The sequence below is a fragment of the Brassica rapa genome, chromosome A09, assembly GCF_000309985.2.
Source record: "Brassica rapa cultivar Chiifu-401-42 chromosome A09, CAAS_Brap_v3.01, whole genome shotgun sequence".
NCBI classification, from domain to species: Eukaryota; Viridiplantae; Streptophyta; class Magnoliopsida; order Brassicales; family Brassicaceae; genus Brassica; species Brassica rapa.
The window spans coordinates 22374126-22393462 of record NC_024803.2 but is presented as its reverse complement, the minus strand read 5'-3'; the positions used below and the strand labels follow the sequence as shown (position 1 = coordinate 22393462).

General features: G+C 42.5%; 1 protein-coding gene and 1 long non-coding RNA gene across 2 annotated transcripts; one reads left to right on the top strand and one right to left on the bottom strand.

Moving 5' to 3' along the window:
- Positions 1–1145: 1145 nt before the first annotated feature.
- On the bottom strand, positions 1146–3007 carry LOC117127760. Its single transcript, XM_033278412.1, has 3 exons — positions 2309–3007; positions 1574–2260; positions 1146–1484 (listed from the first exon to the last, which is right to left on the bottom strand). The coding sequence occupies exons 1-3, from the start codon at positions 3005–3007 to the stop codon at positions 1146–1148; spliced, it is 1725 nt and encodes a 574-aa protein (XP_033134303.1).
- Positions 3008–5757: 2750 nt separating this feature from the next.
- On the top strand, positions 5758–17733 carry LOC117128167. The gene is made up of 2 exons (XR_004451365.1): positions 5758–5879; positions 7813–17733. It is a non-coding gene; the product is annotated as an uncharacterized LOC117128167 (long non-coding RNA).
- The last annotated feature ends 1604 nt before the right edge of the window (positions 17734–19337 follow it).

Below are 19337 nucleotides of genomic sequence, written 5' to 3'. Positions count from 1 at the left end.
TCCTTGGAGCCCGAGGTTCTTTTTTAGAGAACCTGTAATTCCCTAGCCCTTAAAGCCTATCTGAGCCCGGAATTCTTTCTCAAAATCTGGAATTAAGTTATAAAATGAACCGATAGGTTCCTGGCCCTGAGGTCTTGTTTTATACTCATGGTCCTTGGACCCTGAGGTCCTTTTAAGGAACCCGTAGGTTCTTGGCCCTAAAGCCTATCTGAGCCCGGAGTTCTTTCTCAGAACCCGGAATTAAGTTTTAAAGGGACCGCATTCTACCACCCTAGGTGTGGCCACTCTCGGTACCTGTTGGGTATCGCTTTCTACCGCACATGGCTGGTCACTATCGAGTTCCCGTGCTTCACTCTGCTTTCTGCAGAAAGTCACTATCAGTCTTAGAGGGTGTTGGTGAGGGTGAATACCCAAGTGCCAGACTTACGCTGTTTTCCACGTCTATAGAAACATGATATTATTAAGGTGCTCCCGGACTTTTGCACTTGCTCAGTGGCAATTATACCTCGTGTTCCCTGTATTAATTTAGCACGTAGCGTTTTAATACAGGTACCTTTCACTTTTTAGGTATTTTAGTTTGGGACCGCGATGTGCCTGAGGCTATACAGGGATTTTAGGTAGTATTGAAGGCATACTCGGGTTTGTGCAGACCCATTCCTACCTTATGTCTCATACCCGTTTTGTTTTTGTGTGGTCGTGCCACTTATCATTGAGAGTTTGCCAGGATCGGAGGTCTCTTTGACATGATCCAGCTCGTTTGCCCATTTAAGTATTATGGTATTCGTACTCTCTCTTATAGTCGGAACTATTTTATTATATAGGCTATGTCCGTAGACTTTCAGCGTACATATGAGTAGAAAAACATAATGCTTAAATAAAAGATAGAATAATTATATAGAAATCATGGTCCGGAGACCGTACAAGATATCAGCTTGCGAGATACCCCGGTGGTTAGGCTATGTTTTACCTCTTATTGCTTCCCGTGGGGTTTGACTTGCTTTTGAGACGAATGTCTTTGCTGGAGGCTTCCTTCATCCTCTGCAGGGTTCTGCATCTTTTCAAATCTAGGGACCTCGTTTGGGAGCTATTTCTTGCCCCAGCCCTTGTGGATCTCTGTGTTGTTGACGTTCGGGGGCCACTGTCTCCTATCGATGGAGGTTTTCAGCGCTTCCATGAAGCATGTAGTCGCATTCATCCACTGGAGAAAATGGGTTCAGAGGTCCCCTATCGCCATCTGGTGCCTGCTGGGAGCTCTCTTCCGAGGGGGTTTTGTCGAGGTGTTCGTTCCCCACTCGTTTATCTGCGAGACCGCCGGTTGATAACTGTTGAAGTTTCTGGTTATCTTGTCTATGTGAGGTGGAGGACGAGGGTCCTGCGGGGACCAAATTTTGCAAGCATGTGTAGCCTTGAAGGTTCTTAGGGGAGACCATGCAAAGCGGTCGACGTAAGCTCTCTGGGAGCTTTTTGGATATAGGGTCCGGACCCTGCGGAAGGTTCCTGGATTGCCCTTATTGTTTACCCCTGATTCCTGATTTCGCGGGATCTGAGGTCTACTCTGTAATTGTTATAAGACCATGATCTTCCCCTTTAAGGTGGTCTGGTAGCAGGAACTAGAATTCTCCTGGTCTCCTCGAATTGTTCTGATGCCCCAGGGTGTAGGGAACTTCACTATTTGATGGGGGGTTGAGGGGACTGCTCCCATGTCGTGAATCCAGGGTTGTCCTAAGATCATGTGGTATGCCGATTGGCAGTCCACGACCAAGAATTTGGTAGATAAGTTGATCCCTTCAGCATATACTGGTAGAAAAACCTCCCCAGCGGTTTGCTTGACCTCGCCGCTAAACCCGATGAGTGGAGTTACTTTGTGCATCAGGGTATTCTCCTCTAACCCCAGGTCTTGGTACGCCATCAGGAAGATGATATTGCTGGAGGACCTGTTGTCTACTAGTATTCTTTTCACAAAACAGTTCGCTATGGGGAGAGAGACAACTAGAGCGTCATTGTGGGGAGCTAATATCTTCTCTTGCTCCTTGGCTGTAAATCTTATCTCGTCGGTACCTAGAAGTAGGCGTTTAGGTTGAGCAGTCTCCAGGCCGAGTTTAGCATTACGGGTGCTCTTCTTCGCAGCTGCATGGCTCAGGCCACTTACTTCCGAGACTCCTGAGATGACATGAATCACCTGATCCTGGCGAGGTGGTGAGCTTGGTGCGTCTCCTTTGGATTTCCCTAATACTTCTTTGCTAAGGTGAGCCTTGGCTTTCTCTGAAAGGAATTCTCAGAGATTCCCCTTTTGGAGCAGTTCGTTGACCTCGATCTTCAGGGCGACGCAGTCTTCAGTTTTGTGGCCGTGATCGCGATGGAAGTCGCACCGGAGTCTCGGGTTCCGGAATGAGTCAGGTGGTTTCATCTTTGGGGGCCACTTGACCTGTTGACCCATCTGCCTCAGCGTGTTGACCAGCTCTGGTGTGGATATTGAGAGATGGGAGATACTGGGCCAGGTAGACACAGACATCCCGTCTTCTATTTCTAATGGCCGGTATTGGAACCTGCCCTGGTTCCTGCTTCCGGAGTCCTTGGATCCCTTTTGGGAGGATCTTTCTTCTCGGTCTCTTCGGTCTGATCGGGTGGACCTCTGATCCTGTTTGGGTTGAGCCTTGGCGCGGCTAGCGACTTCCTCTTCCCACTTCACATGTGCCCACGCTCGGGATAGCGCATCCTCCATTGTTTTGCAAGGGTACATGGTTAGCTCTTTGTAGAGCCCTCCGTCTGGAAGTAGGCCTCTCTTGAAGGCAGAGATTGCGGTAGGGATGCTGCATTCAGGGACCGCCACCTTCTCTTGATTGAAACGGGCTATGTAGTCCCGCAGAGGTTCTGTTCGATGCTGGAGGATCTCGTAGAGACCATCTGAAGTCTTCTCCAGGCTCCTGCTACTTGCGAATTGTTCTACGAACTTGTCGTCAGACCGGCAAAGGAAGAGATGGACCTGGTAGGGAGATTGATATACCATTGCGAGGCGGGTCCAATCAGAGTGGAGCTGAACCCTTTACACATGGTAGCTTCTCGGGACTCCTTGGAGAGCGCAACCACTAGCATCCTCTGTTTATATTGTGCGATATGATCGTCGGTGTAATAACCTTCACGAGCCAAGAAATTTTTGGTAGAGAAAAATCCCGCTCGACCAGTTTTTAGTTGGTTCGACCATGATTAATAAAAATAAAAATCGACCCGGTAGATTAATTTCTCGACGGGACTGTCTTGTGGTCGAAAGACCTTCACTTGATAGTTTGGCCGAGTCTTAAATATTTTGGTCAAATTTTTATTAAGCTTGACGAGACTTTCCGGGAACAAGACGAGAGACAAAGACAAGGAATATTTGGTTGAAAATTATTTAAAATTATCAACCAACCGCCTAATTAATTTTGGACTAGACTCATATCTTCCACTAACCTGCTTGTTCAGTATTCATTCACTTGACTTGCACCTGCCTGCTTACTTAGCTTCTTCAGTAAATGGCACATGACAAGCACAAGCTGCCTGTGTGCTTGCTTCCTCCTTTAATTATTTATGATTGGCTGGAAACTGCTTCATGGGAGGGAAAGGACAGTATGGTGTTGATGTTGAAACAGGTTGCCATCTGTCTGCTCTCAGCCAAGCTTGGTTATGAGCTAAACCCTCATATGAAGCAATCTCAGGTTGTATTAAATTCTTCTCCAGCTGCTTCCCACGTTTTTAAACCTACAGAAAAACCTAGAGAATTTCAGAGAGAAAGAGAGAAAGAAGAACAGAAAAATCAGTGAGAAAAATCAGGAAAATAAATCAAGAAAAAATTGGTGGTGATCTAATCTTCAACCCTAGCTCATTTTGGTTCTTGAGAAAGATCAGAAGGTGAGATTTTCAATAAAACCCTAGACCTAGTTGAGTTCAGATCATGATCAGACCTTGATCTTTCTCTTTGATCAGTCCAGCCACAAGCTTACCTTGGAGAAGAGGATCAGCTGAGGACATCTAGTCCTTTGGTTTGTCTTGGTAAGCTTTGGTCTCCTAGCCTCAGTCAGTATCTGATCAGAACAGTTCATGGCTACCTTAGATCTTGGTCGGATCAGTTGTATAAGTTATGATACAGTCAGTGGCGGATCCAGACCAATTATTTGATGGGGGCACATAACTAACAAATATATTAAATAATATTAAATTAATTTATATTATATAAAATAAATAAATATATTTAAATATTAAATCTGCAAGAAAATAATAAACTTTAATTTTATTCAACTCAGAACTTTTTTTATAAAATAGTTTTATAACTTTTTTTTACAAATGTAACAAATCATATAGCATACTATTACAATTAAAATTAATTTGAATATATATAAAAATTAGACTTAAAATTTACACATTCAGAACAACATATCAATATCTTACAGAACTTGTTTATAATCAATTAATCATATCATAAGGAACTAAACTCTAAAACATTAAATAAAAATGAATGGATTAATTAGTTTTTTCTTTTACCAATTGCTAATGTCTATTATTAAAAATAAGGACCTAAAATGTGCTAAAAAGTTGAAATTTAAAATGAGGTATATATTATAATGGAAAGAACTATTAAACACACAAATAAGTTGAGAAAAAACAGACAAATAAAGAAGACAAAGATATGCTAACACAAAAACAATAATATTTACAATAAAATAAAATGTAGGGAAAATCTCACTAAATAATTACGGTGAAGAAAGATATTGTAATAAGAGTTTTCTTGTAATAGTGTAGTCATGTCATACAAGACATTAATTGTACACCAAAAGATAAAAGTAAAACCAGGGAAAAAAGAAGCAAAAATATGGTTTCGAACCATGTACGAAGTCAACAGAAAGGGAGCAACTTTACCAACTGTTCCACGAAATCATTAATAACAAAGCTTACTAAATAAAATTCTAAAAGTAGTCGGGGGCACGTGCCCTCGTAACTGATACTGTAGATCTGCCCCTGGATACAGTTCAGTTCTTGTTTAGTTTCGGTTTGAATTCATCTCTTAAAACAGTTTGCTAAGCTGTTAAATATTGATTGGACTTAAACCAAACTAAATTCAGTCTGATCTTGTCCTGAACTATTGTTAACTGAATATAACTGAACTGATCTGAACTGGTATGAGAGGAACCGAGTTTGAACTGAATTGATTTAAGTAGTTTAGCTTGAACCGAACTGTCAGATTGTTGATGTTCTGAACCAAACCTTGCTATGTTTTGATCAGCTAAGGTGTGGAGCTTTGCTAGTCTCATCCTGTCCTTTCAGCCTTGTTCAAGAGGAACTCAAGTCTTGTCCAAGCCAGTTTCAAGACTGTTCTTTAGGTGAGTCTAGACAGAAGATGAGATAGATCATGAATGAGTACATGATTGACTTTAAATTGTAGTATCTCAATCAGATAGTAACGTCTTTGAATCCTTTAAGAAGTGTATGTTGTTTACTTAGTGTAAACACTTACACTTGAAGATTAATCAAAAGGTTAAAGTGAGGTTAATCATAATTATAGTACTTGTTCTCAAGTACTAATCTTAATTATGAAATAATCATGGTTTTGATTATGGATTAATCTTGGTTTAATTAAGAATTAATATTGGTTTAATTGAGAATTAATATGTGATTAATTAAGGAGAATTATGATTAATTAAGTACTAATCTTGGATTAATATAAGATTAATATGAGATTAATTAAGGATTAATCTAGGAGTAATTGAGAGTTAATTATGATTAATTAAGGATTAATTATTGATTAATTTTGAAATAATTATGGAAGTAAAATCATGTGAAGTCTTGTTATATTCACTATCCCAAAAAGCCCCCGCATTACTGTGACTTGGTCATGCGAATGGAACAAGGTCATGAAGACACGATGATGGGGTAGCTCCCTGGAGACTGTGTACTGCATGACGATGCAGTGTCGGATTGTTCATACCGGACATCCGACAATGATGGTGATGCTAACTCACTAGTCTTGGTTAGTCTTAGAGGTTTCTCGGGTTTAGTATATATATTGTATTATATGAGTATGGTAACGGGCGGGTGTTGTGGAAGTGATCTTTAAAATTAGAATTCACAATGATGATCGATATTAAAGTATAGTACTAGTACTTGCATGATCATGTATATGCATTTGATAACTGTTTGGTTTATTATTGATTGTGTTGTGATTCTAGATTCAGTGAGTAAATTAGTTGCTCATGACTCATTCTTGTGTGCAGGTAACCCTTACGCGGGAGCCACTTTACTTTTTGGACGGAAGGAACGGCCAACCAGCGGTAGTATTTTGTTGTCCTTGCAACGTACCTTTTGATGTATATTTACTTAAAACGTTGTTGGGCAATAGGCCATAGGATAAAACTATAACACTTTGTAAGATGTTTAAAGTAAATAAATAATATATAAAAGATGTTTATAAATCACGGGTTCTCATATGATATTAGTCCTTGTCCGGGACGAACTAACTATCGAATATCGCTTTATCGGGTTGAAAAGCCTAGAGTAATATCCGATAGGAGCGTCTGTGTTCTTTGCTTGTTGGTCTAAGGCGATCGGATTTATTTCGAGAACCTCGGGTCGACCATCAGGGAACATCGACCGTGTCATTTTCAGTTATCTATGATCGGGGGTGTCACAAAGGTGGTACCAGAGCATGGTTATACGATGCTTGAATGGGACTTGTTTCAAATAATTTTTGAGTCAAAAATGTGTCGCAAGGATAAATAGGATATTTGTTCCTTCTTTTAGAAATAGATAGACCTGGATAGAAACTTACCATGATCTTTCGTTGCAGATGCCACCGAGAAGAGCACTCTTTGGACGCCGTGGAGGTCCAAACCTCCCAATTTCGATTTCATAATCTTCAGACTCTTTGCCGCAATCTACTCTAACACCACTTCTGACTCCTAGCTTTGATGCTACACCTTCGGGATCTAGCTTTGAGATTGACCCGTCTGAAGGGTCATATAATCAGACACCGGTGCACATGCCATTGTCGCCAGACCCGTATTTTATGGACATCGAGGTGGATGTGGTACACGATAGTCCAGTGCACGGAGATCATTACGCAGCTCCTGCATCTCCTGCCGCTCATATTCCACCAGCCCCTGCCGCACCTATTCCGGCAGCACAATCTGGACCAGCGCCAACTGATCCAGCTATAATAGCACTTCTAGAACTGATGGATGATATGGTGAATTTCCAACATCAAGCATTGAATGCACAGCATGAAGCACAGCGTGCTCAGTCAGCTCCAGTACCTACCACTTCTCATCCAGACTTTCTGAAGATAGTCATGATTATGAAGAACTTGGGGACGAAGCATTACCAGGGAGGTACTGATCCCTTTGAAGCTGATGCATGGCTGCACAATCTCGAGCAGAACTTTGCTGCAACCCGTTGTCCGGTAGAATTCAAGAAGGACGTGGCTGTTTACTACCTGTATCTGCCAAGCTTGGTTATGAGCTAAACCCTCATATGAAGCAACCTCAGGTTGTATTAAACTCTTCTCCAGCTGCTTCCCACATTTTTAAACCTACAGAAAAACCTAGAGAATTTCAGAGAGAAAGAGAGAAAGAAGAACAGAAAAATCAGGAAAATAAATCAAGAAAAAATTGGTGGTGATCTAATCTTCAACCCTAGCTCAGTTTGGTTCTTGAGAAAGATCAGAAGGTGAGATTTTAAATAAAACCCTAGACCTAGTTGAGTTCAGATCATGATCAGACCTTGATCTTTCTCTTTGATCAGTCCAGCCACCGCATTACTGTGACTTGGTCCTGCGAACGGAACAAGGTCATAAAGACACGATAATGGGGTAGCTCCTTGGAGACCGTGTACTGCATGACGATGCAGTGTCGGATTGTTCATACCGGACATTCGACAATGATGGTGATGCTAACTCACTATTCTTGGTTAGCCTTAGTGGTTTCTCGGGTCTAGTATATATATTGTATTATATGAGTATGGTAACGGGCGGGTGTTGTGGAAGTGATGTTTAAAATAAGAATTCACAATGATGATCGATATTAAAGTATAGTACTAGTACTTGCATGATCATGTATATGCATTTGATAACTGTTTGGTTTATTATTGATTGTGTTGTGATTCTAGATTCAGTGAGTAAATTAGTTGCTCATGACTCATTCGTGTGTGCAGGTAACCCTTAGGCGGGAGACACTTTACTTTTTGGACGGAAGGAACGGCCAACCAGCGGACCGATGGATAAGCTAGTAAACCGGGGGTGTTTGTATGTATTTCGTGAGGATTTAGAGATGATAATGAAGAAATAGGCTTGAAGAGACTTTTATTAGATAGAACGAACAAGATTACAAGATATTGAGTAAGAACCCTAATTCTAGCCGTCTAGTTCTAGTCTCTAAGCCTTGGAGAAGTCGATCCCTTGCTTGAGGGCTATTGTCGCTCTTATATAATAGTCTAGAAGTCGGTTTCATTAGGTTAAACTCTTCCATATTCAGAAATATGGAAGGTTCTCCTTGTCGGAAGTTTTCCATTTCTTGGAAGGGAGCAGGGTCCAGGGACCGAGCCCAGGGTTCCCTCTGGTGGGGACCCGGGGTACCCATTTATCAGGGATCCGGGGATATGAGTCCTGCTTGGAGGCTGGAGGAAATAATACCGGGATATTTTTCCCCAACAACGAGAACTCGATGGTGACTAGCTTCAGATCAATAGAATACGTAATCCCCACAGGTAGAGGCCTCACCTAGGATGGCAGCATACGGTCCCTTTAAAATACAAACCGAATGCCCCAGGGTTATCGAGAATTTTCGGGTCCCCATGAAGTCTCCGGGTCTTGAACAAATTTCTTTAGGACCTGGAAAAAGTAAACCTCCAATTTATTTATAATGCTCGGGCCCAACTCCAATACAAAGACGAAACCCGCGGGTTAGATCAATCTTTAAGAAGACCTCAGGGTCCAAAGACCACGAGTCTAAATCCAAGACCTCAGGGTCAAGAAACCTACGGGTTTTATAGATTTTAGGGTCCGGGGACTACGAGTCCAATTCCGGACCTCAGGGTCTAGAACCCATGAGTACCCTAAGAATTATTCATACTCTCTAAGTGATCCTAGGCTCCCGAAAGAGATCCAATCCTACAAGACCTATGAGGTCCGGTCATCTTAATGTCCAGAGGTTCTAAGGAACCTAGACACTCAGGATCCTTGAGTCCTTCGACAATCATCTACAGCCTAAGAAGGCTCGAAATTCGATAAAGCTTACCAAATACTCGGATCAACGCCCAACTCTTCGAAGGCGATCCAAGATCCTAAGATCATTAGACGACCTGCATTTTTTCCAAAAGAGAGACAATCGCAGAAGCAAGCATCATATAAAGATCTCAAAAGAAGGAAAAAGCAAATCCAGAAAAGCTTATTTAAAGCAACAACAGGGCCATCATTCAAACAAATTCAGAGCAACCCAAGAAAGGCCGCTACTACAACAAAGGAAAGAACATAAATTCAGGAGGAAGATCCTCTAGGCCTCAAATCGATATCCATCCCAGAATTCGGAGGAAAGGTGGGCTCGTTCTCAAATGTAGGAACCGGGACACCTTTATTCTTGGCCTCCTCCAAGACCACTGTCTTGTATTGCGCCAAAGCCTTGGCCAGATCCCATTGGTCGTTCTTTCTCTGCAACCATTCTCTCATAAACTCCCACTGAGCGGTAATTCTTGCCCCGCTTACAGCCATCACCGTCTCAAGCCTCAGAGTTTCCATGGCCTCTTCTAGCTCCTGGTTCTTCTTGCCAACGCTCAATGCATCCGCCGAGGATATCTCATCAGACCTCTCCACATCCTTGATCTTATCCTTAAGATCACGAATCTCCAGTTCACAGGCTACGCGTTGGGCCTTCTCCTCTGAAAGTTGATTCTTCAGTTCTTCCAGCTCCTCTCGGCTGATCAACGAGCTCTCAAGAGATAGCTGCTCCCCAAGGTGATATAGCTGGGAGATATTCTACACGAAACCACATCAACCTATCAAAGAGCCGGAACGGAAAGAAATCAGAATCATAACAACATACCCGAAGAAGTCCTCCTTGAAGAACCTGGATAACTTCCAGGGGCTCTCCCGAAGGAAGAGTGGTACCATCATGAGGAAACACTTGAAGATTTAAGTTAGATAGAGCAGCGGCAAGATTTCCCGCAGAACGCACAACTTCAGCCGACTGGTATGACGCCCATGTCGCCACACCTCCACCCCTAGCCTTCCTGGCACGAGTCAAAACAGAGGGTTCGATTTTCACCGTCGTCGCCTGACGACTTCCAGTAATCATCAAATCATCGCCAGATACGGTTCTGCTCACATACCCTTTTTTCCGGACATACTCTTCGTCGCCTTTTGATAAGCTACGAAAGGATCATTGCTAGTATCTCCAGACATACTTCCTGAGCCAAAGAATGTCAATCCTCGCAAATATTCAGAACAAAGCAATCAAAAGTGAAAACGCTTACCCCAGAGGCTGCTACGTCGCAAGGCACTATCACTAAGCAAGAAAGGTACTTGGCGACGATCAAGAGGAAGTTGGCGTGCTCGAACCATAATATCCTCTCCCTCCGGAATAGCAGGATGCATTCCAGCTGCAAACACAACAAAGTGGGTCAGAGATCAGACAAAGCAGAATCATGCGTATCCCCTAGACCAACCTATAAAGTTCCAATGATAGGAGTGCCCAGGGAGCGCCATAAAAATGTATCGTTCCTGCCCCTTTTTAATAAAAGCAGACCCCTTACGATCACTTCTCGGCAGCTCCTCCACGATAGGCAATCCACTACGAGGACGAAGATGGAGCCGACCTTCATTCCCATTAAGAGGGGCCAGATGGTAGGAGTACATAACCTCGTTAACTCCTAGACGGAGGATTCAGCTGGGAAGGAGAGATCTCGAAAAATTCGCATAAGGTCGCTATAAGCGACGAAATCACCCCTCTAAAGCCATTAACGAAAAAAGCCTCATAAATAGCGATCTGCCCAGGGATAAAATTAGAGACTCGCTCCTCCGGCGAAGGTACCTGGAGAGTAAAAGAGGAGGGAAGAGAATATTGTTGCCGCCACTCTACTAGATCATCCTCACTCACAGAAGACGCAGGACCTATCGGGGAAGGAGATGCGTATGCGTATGGAATAGGAGCTGCTACGTCCTGTTTTGACCTCGAGCCTGGGTCAGGAGAGCTGTCGGATCGTGAAGCCGGAGAATCCATTCTTCTCCTCGAGCCAGCTCTATCAGTCATCGGGGGCGTCAGAGAAGCGGATCGTTTGGACATGATTGATTGGTTCCTAATCCATAGATGGTGACCACAACAGAATAAGCAAACTAAGAGGCTAGGAAATCACACCAGCAAGCTAAAGAAAGAAGGATGAGAGAAGTACCTGAGCCGAACACGAAGAAAGGTGAGGAACAAAAGAAGAGTGTGCAGAAATATATACAAAAAAGAAGAAGCTGTTGAAAGTCTTCCTTGGAAAGATGCGCATCTCACCAGATCTCGGGCCGCGGGATTCGAAATTCAAAAAGATACCTCCGCTAAAGAAGGGAAGAAAAATATCAGCCGAATCTCTGATATTAAAAGAAGAAATCATCCGGGAACGGAAAGGACTCCTATCTCTTTTAAACCGCGCGTGAACTGCACGACAAAGCTCCAGCCTTGTCATCTCCAAGAAGATAGAAGAAACTGCTGACAGATATCAACTGAATACGAAGGGACCAGTCCTTACCTAGGTTCAGAATGAGTTTCGACTTGAGTGGAACCTAGGCAAACAAGACTAGCGGAACAAAGTCCTGCCAAAGGGAGCCAGCTGAGAATGAGCAACCCCGGTTGACTTGAATGCAAAGGTTATTCCCCGACTTCGATGACAAAATCGAGAAATAAGGGGCAAACTGTGGGGGAAAAATATCCCTGTATTATCTCACCCAGCCTCCAGGCAGGACTCGGATCCCCGGATCCCTGATAAATGGGTACCCCGGGTCCACACCAGAGGGAACCCTGGGCTCAGTCCCTGGACCCTGCTCCCTTCCAAGAAATGGAAAACTTCCGACAAGGAGAACCTTCTATATTTCCGAATATGGAAGAGTTTAACCTAATGAAACCGACTTCTAGGCGATTATATAAGAGCGACAACAGCCCTCAAGCAGGGGATCGACTTCTCCAAGGCTTAGAGACTAGAACTAGACGGCTAGAATTAGAGCTCTTACTCAATACCTTGTAATCTTGTTTGTTCTATCTAATAAAAGTCTCTTCAAGCCTATTTCTTCAGTATCATCTCTAAATCCTCACGAAATACATACAAACACCCTCGGTTTACTAGCTTATCCATCGTTCCGTAGTATTCACAAAGAGCCTACACAAAAATTTCCTAACAATAGCTACAGGAGCAGCACAAGCATCTGGGGTATGAGCAGAAGCATCACCCTCTATGCAGACGTTCCCAGCTTCTCCATCAAACCTTCGGCCAACTCCGACCAATCCCCACCATGGGGGGAAACGTCTCATCCTTATAAAAGAGAAGAAGAAAGTCTTACAGGCTCAACTTGATCGTGCGCAACAGCGATGTCCACCCCTAGAGCATTTACTAGGTCCTACATGGTGGTTCTTCCTTATTATCCACTTCCAGGCCATCAGAATCATGGATACAACTACATCCACATGACCATCCTCACTCAGACCAAACACATGCCCATTGAAGCATGTCTGTAAGTCTATCTAAATTTGTCCTGGCCATGACATCATGCCCACCGGGTTCACCGACGAATACACTACCTGATCTAGACCACGTGTCTGTATCGAGTCAAGGATTATTGCCTATTCTCGAGGTCGTATATCTTCAATCAGGCTGTGAATCCTTTCAGATCGAGCGCAAGTACATCCACGCATACTCGATAAGGAAGTTTGAAGACCCTGGCTACGAGCCGACGTCCTACTCCAAATTCAACAAGGAGCTTGATACCATGGTGAAACTCATGAAGTCCTATAAAGAAAATCATGTTATTTACTTCTTTCAAACATGAAACCAGAAAATAAGGGGCAAATTGTTGGGGAAAAATATTCCATGAAGAGATTACTCCAGCATCCGGCTTCCAGGTTCCTGCCTCCAGGTTTCGGATTCCTTTCCCCGAGTCTGGGTCCCTTCCCCCGGGTCTGGGTCCCTGCCTCCAGCCTCCGGCTTCTAGGCCGAGTGATTTCTCCTACCTTAGGATAAATGAAAATCTTCCTTTAATAGGATAACCAGCTTGGACAAGAGTGAATCTCCTTAAATCCGAGAGAAAGAGGAAGTACTCCAATACATATGACCTTCCTTAAGAAAAAGGAAAATATTCTATTATCTAAGGATATAATGAATATTTCCAAATCCAAAGAGAGAGGCATGACCTCCACTATAAAAAAGGTTTCTAAACTTAAAGGAAAGGTGGAAGACATCCAGCTCCAAAACTCGCCAATTCTACAGCCGCCAAGGCAAGTTTTCGCACCTAAAAGACCATCTTCATCAACATGCTCATAACGGACGAATCCCTGCGACTACTATCAACCAGATGAAGATATATGCTCACTGCAGCACGTCTACAACTCTACTTACTGGCTCAGGCCACGATCTCCAGCTCATCAGTAGGGTCCATCCATGCTCACTGAAGCACCTTGACACATCATGCTCACTGTAGCATATCGACAGGTCTACCATCTGTTCCGGCCATGTGCCCCCTAGAAACAGATGATTCCTACCAACTACAGAGCCCCGTGCTCCCAAGGCTACGTGCTCATTAGGCCATGTGCCCACTAGAGCCCCGTGATCCCAAGGCCACGTGCCCATTAGGCCATGTGCCCACTAGAGCCCCATGCTCCCTAGGCTATGTGCCCATTAGGCCATGTGCCCACTAGAGCCATGTGCTCCCAAGGCTGTGTGCCTCCATTAGGCTACGCGCCTCCATCAGGCTACGTGCCTCCATCAGGCTCCCTGCCTCCATATACATGAACTATGAATGGCTTGATCCCTCACTGAAGGGTACGTAGGCAATCCCCACTGAATGATGTAACTATAAATCCAAACACCTTCCATGGTCCCGTGCATAGATACCTAAGGACCGACCTTGGTAGCCGGAACCATCAAGTACAGATAAGGAGGCCTCCATGGACCGACCTTGGTAGCCGGAACCATCGATCATAGATCATGAAGACCCCGCAATCTTCGCTATCGATAGCCCCCCCCCCCAGCCTTACGACCAATCTCCCCTACTGCTTCTAAGGCACCGATGACCTATACTGGTCCATGCCCATATGGCAGTATCCTAAGAGCAGGATCTCATGGTTTCTCAACTATCGAACCAGGAGAATATACTCAACGACATGTCTCCTTCCTCCTATCATTCCGTAGAGCTGGGTACGTATCGCTTGTACACAAAACTCCCCTAACACTAGCGCTCCAACGGAATTTGATATTTTTCTGGAGGAGATAGTACCATCTATTTCCCCCCAGATGAATCAAATATTACTAAAGATAGCAACGGAGGAGGAGGTCCGACAAGCTTTAATCATGATGCATCCAGAGAAAGCGCTAGGTCCGGGCGGAATGACAGCTCTTTTCTTTCAGCACTACTCGCATGTTATTAAAAAACATTTGGTTGAGATGGTGAATATTTTTCTGGCTACAGGAGATATGGATTCACGGTTAAATATTACCGATATGTGTATGATCCCGAAAACAGAGAGACCTACAAGGATGACGGAACTAAGGTCAATAAGTCTATGTAATGTTGGTTATAAGATTTATCTCAAGAGTTTTATGTCAAAGACTGAAAATATGCCTTCCACGGTTAATATCAGAGACACAATTGGCTTTTTGTGGCGGGAAGGTTAATATCTGATAATATTCTTATATCTCAGAAAATGTTTCATGGATTGAGAGCAAATAAGTCTTGTCAAAACATGTTTATGGCAATCAAAACGGATATGAGCAAAGCGTATGATAGGGTAGAGTGGAACTTTATTGAGGCTTTTTTCCACAAAATGGCGTTTGATCCTCATTGGGTTAAATTGATGCTGGAGTGTATATCTTCGGTTCAATATCGGGTACTTCTTAATGGTCAGCCATGGGGTCTTATAATTCCTCGGCAGAGTTTACGTCAAGGGGACCCTTTGTGTGCTTATTTATTTATTATGTGCACTGAGGCTTTGATTTTACATACCAGTATGAAGGTAGCAAGAGCTTGTCAAGCAATTTCTCATATGTTATTTACAGATGATAGTATGTTCTTTTGCAAGGTACAAAAAGAAGAGTGTAAAACCATTCTTAGGATTCTAAAGGAATATGAGGCTGTCTCAGGGCAACAAATTAATTTCTAGAAATCCTCAGTTCATTTGGACATAAGATTGAAGAATCCAGTTGACAAGAATTGAGAGATATTTTTGGGAATTAATAACCTAGGTAGGATGGGATCTTATATAGGATTGCCAGAAAGCCTTGGAGGATCTAAGGCACAAGTGTTTAGTTTTGTACAAAATCGTTTGAATAATAGGATTAATGGATGGACTTTTAAATTCTTCAATAAAGGAGGAAAGGAGGTGATCATTAAATCGGTGGTCACTGCTCTGCCAAACCATGCGATGTCTGTTTATCGGTTACCAAAGGCTACTGTAAAGAAATTAACGAGTGCAATAGCTCAGTTTTGGTGGAGTACAGGAGGAAGCGCAAAAGGGATGCATTGGAAATCTTGGGACAAATTATGCTTATATAAAGATAATGGTGGATTAGGCTTTAAGGATCTTACAGATTTTAACCCAGCGATGCTTGGAAAGCAATTATGGCGGGTGATAGAGAAACCAGATACACTATTTTCTCGAGTTTTAAAAGAACGGTACTACTGGAATGCCTCACCCCTGGAACTGATCCGTTCATATTTTCCGTCATATGGCTGGAGGAGTATCATATATGCTAGATCTCTGGTTAGTAAATGACTATTAAAAGAGTGGGAACATGTTCTTCTATTTTGGTATGGAATAACCCCTGGATCCCAACCACTTGCCCGAGGCCAGCAAACAAAAACCTTCATAACAGTTACTTGGATTTCACAGTGGATTCTCTCATTAAATTGTAATCCCGAACATAGAATTTGCAGGCAAATAGGGCTTTGGTGGATCCTCATGATGTCAAAATTATTGAAAGTATTCCACTGAGTAGAAATCAGCTGGAGGATAGAAATGGATGGCATTTTACCAACAATGGGAAATATACGGTGCAATCAGGGTACCAATTGGAACGGGTCTACCCTGATAAGAAAAAACCACCAGAATTTTATGGACCCATAGTGGATATATTAAAAGCATTCTGATGGGATGTGCGGTGTCCTTCGAAGATAAATCACTTTTTATGGAAAATTCTATCAGGGTGTCTAGCGGTCATGAAAAATCTAAAACGAGAGGGATACAAGAGGATATATGTTGTGCACGATGTGGAGATCCGGAGGAATCAATAAACCATGTGTTCCTTGAATGTCCTCCAACACGTCAAGTCTGGGCACTATCTAAGATACCATCGAATCCTCATATGTTCCCTATCAGTTCTTTTTCGCCAATATGGACCATCTTTTTTGGAGAGTTAGTCCAAAGATGGATGATCACCAATTTGCATTGATATTATGGTATATTTGGAAAGGGCGGAACAAAAAAGTGTTTAACAATCTAGATATTGATCCAAGAGAAACGTTAAAAATAGCGGAACTAGAATCAGCACTTTGGACTGAGGCACATGTAACAAATAATCAGACGTTGGTACATCAAGTACAGAACAGGTCCATACCAGCAATCCCAGGAAGATTGTGTTTCATTGATGGTTCCTGGAAAGATATGGACCTATTTTCCGGACAAGGCTGGTACATCACTTTACCGAGTTTTGATGGATTATTAGGGGCAAAGAATGTAAGGGCAAGTCTCTCACCTCTCCATTTGGAGGTGGAAGCGCTAATATGGGCAATGGAATGCATGAAGAATTTAAGACATTTTCAGGTCACATTTGCAACGGATTGTTCTCAATTGGTAAAGATGGTTTCAGAACCAGAAGAATGGTCAACAGTTGATAGTTACATGGAAGACATTAATCTTTTGAAAAGAAGTTTCGTCAACTCAGAAATCATTCATGTACCTCAGACGGAGAATCTAAAGGAGGATAGCTTAGCACACAGTGCTAGGAAACAACCGTCTTTCGTTGTTCACATGGATGCAGAGTTACCGATCTGGTTTACTGAGTCAGTATAAATCTGTAAAGGTTTGCTGTCAAAAAAAAAAAAATCTAACACAAAGGTTCAAATTGATGCTGCATCACAACATCAGGACGAGTTCGACCTTGAATCTTGGAGAATCCTTATTGGACCAATATGGTGTAGTATGTCGATGATTAGATCAGTAGTTGAACCAAAGGTGATCCAACACACAATTCAACCAGCCAAACTGCTAACTAGGACATATGTTTAGTGAAAATGTCATATCCTACAATTCAAATGGGATTTCACCATGAATGCGATTTTCATGGATTATATATTTAACAAGCCGTCTTGTCCAAGTTGGGAATCAACTCCAAAACTATCCAGGCCAGAACGATACAAATTTTACAAATTAAAGGGTTTCCAACCCGTTCATCAAGCCAAATTAAAAAGTGACCATACTCAAACCAAATTATAGACTTGTAGATAGATCCCATAGCTTTCTAAGAAGTCCAAAATGAGGAGAAATGGCCACAGAAATATGAAGTTATAGCCCATTTCCCAAAACTGGCCAAACCAGTTCTACACTTACCTAAATTGGAAAATCCTCAATTATGGCAATCATGCGAATTTATTCAGCTTCTAAAGGCCCTATATAATGTCCTAAGGAGGACCAAACCACACTGGATCATGTGGATTTTTGAAGAAATTATCCAACCATCTCGGAGCCGATTATATAATCTCGGTTTAATCGTTGTCAAACCAATCAATTCCGACCAGAAGACATTCTTCCTAAACCAAGATTTCCAGAAAACAAACCCAACCATCAAGAAGTCATGCCATCAGCTTACAGTGGACCAGCAAGCATAGGAATAAGGGGAACTACATTTTATCACACTAGCCTTATTTGGAGCTTTGGACATTAAAACTCCAACAGCTCTTTCCCAGCCAGTTAATAGACGTGATAAGCACATATCAAGCACTCAGAAACATGCTGAGGAAGCTCTCTTATCCCCTAAAACCGTCCAGGTTCAAGATGGATGAGATTTTTTACTGATACCACTCAAATTACCCTAAGGAGTGTTACTCTCATCAAAAGAGGTTCAGATGTAGTACTTAGGGATCGAATCCACAAGGAGCTAGGGAACAATTAAATCTAGTGTTTATTAATTCTAAGAGTTGTAAATATTTAAATGAAATAGCAATAGTAACAAGCGAAGTAAATAGTAAATGTAACTTGGTTGGAAATGATATTAGATGCAGGGCCACTATTCAGGTGTTGGAGATTATAATACCTATAGATGCCTAATTGTTGCATGCATGATATGTTAGAGCTCAACCGCTTAACTCAGTGATCAGCAGTCGCATGTTTCACTGGTTAACAAGCTAGATCTCGTGTCTCAACGGTTAGTATGTTGACAACAAGAGAGTGTCAAACGATGGTCCTATTGGGATGTCAACCGATACACCTTTGCCTACGTCGACCGATAGTCAGTTGAGGACATCGATCGACGGATTCTACCAAGGCCTATGCGCGAGTATGATATGCCCTATTAAGATACTAAATTGGCGGTTAGCCCTCTCTAGCAGTCCTAATATGATAGATAGATGTCAGGATGGGATAACAAGGGTGCTTGAGTATGCAATCCTATGATCAAGTTCTAGTTAGCAAGGCTAAAACAAGCAATGAATATAAATCTATCATGAATATCACAACAAGGCAGATCTATAATTTAGGGCTAATCCCACAAACCTATATGAACCCTAGATCTAATAAATGAACTACTGAGACATAGCAAAGCAATTAATAACAATAAAGAAATGGAAATTCATAGTATAGATGAAAAGAAATGAAAACAAGGAGTTCCAATCAAAAGTGATCTTCTCTCCAAAACTCTCTCTTCTCTCTCAAAGTAAAACTGTAACAAAAGCTCTCCTCTGCCGTCAAAACACTTAGGCAGTATAGAATCTACTAGGTTAAAAACTCGTCAGGGCATTTTCTTAATTTGGCTTGGCCTTGGGTTTTAAGTCCGATGGATCCAAAATGTCGCGTGTCCAATGTCTCGACATCGATCGATGGTACTTGTGTACATCGATCGATATTAATCTTCATCTGTCGAGG

Coding starts and splice junctions, on each gene's coding strand:
- LOC117127760 (XM_033278412.1), bottom strand. CDS start 3,007: ATGGTATATCAATCTCCCTACCAGGTCCATCTCTTCCTTTGCCGGTCT. Junction 2,261..2,308: donor GCGTCGCCCTGAAGATCGAG/GTCAACGAACTG, acceptor TTCCTTTCAGAG/AAAGCCAAGGCTCACCTTAG. Junction 1,485..1,573: donor CCTTAAAGGGGAAGATCATG/GTCTTATAACAA, acceptor AACCTTCCGCAG/GGTCCGGACCCTATATCCAA.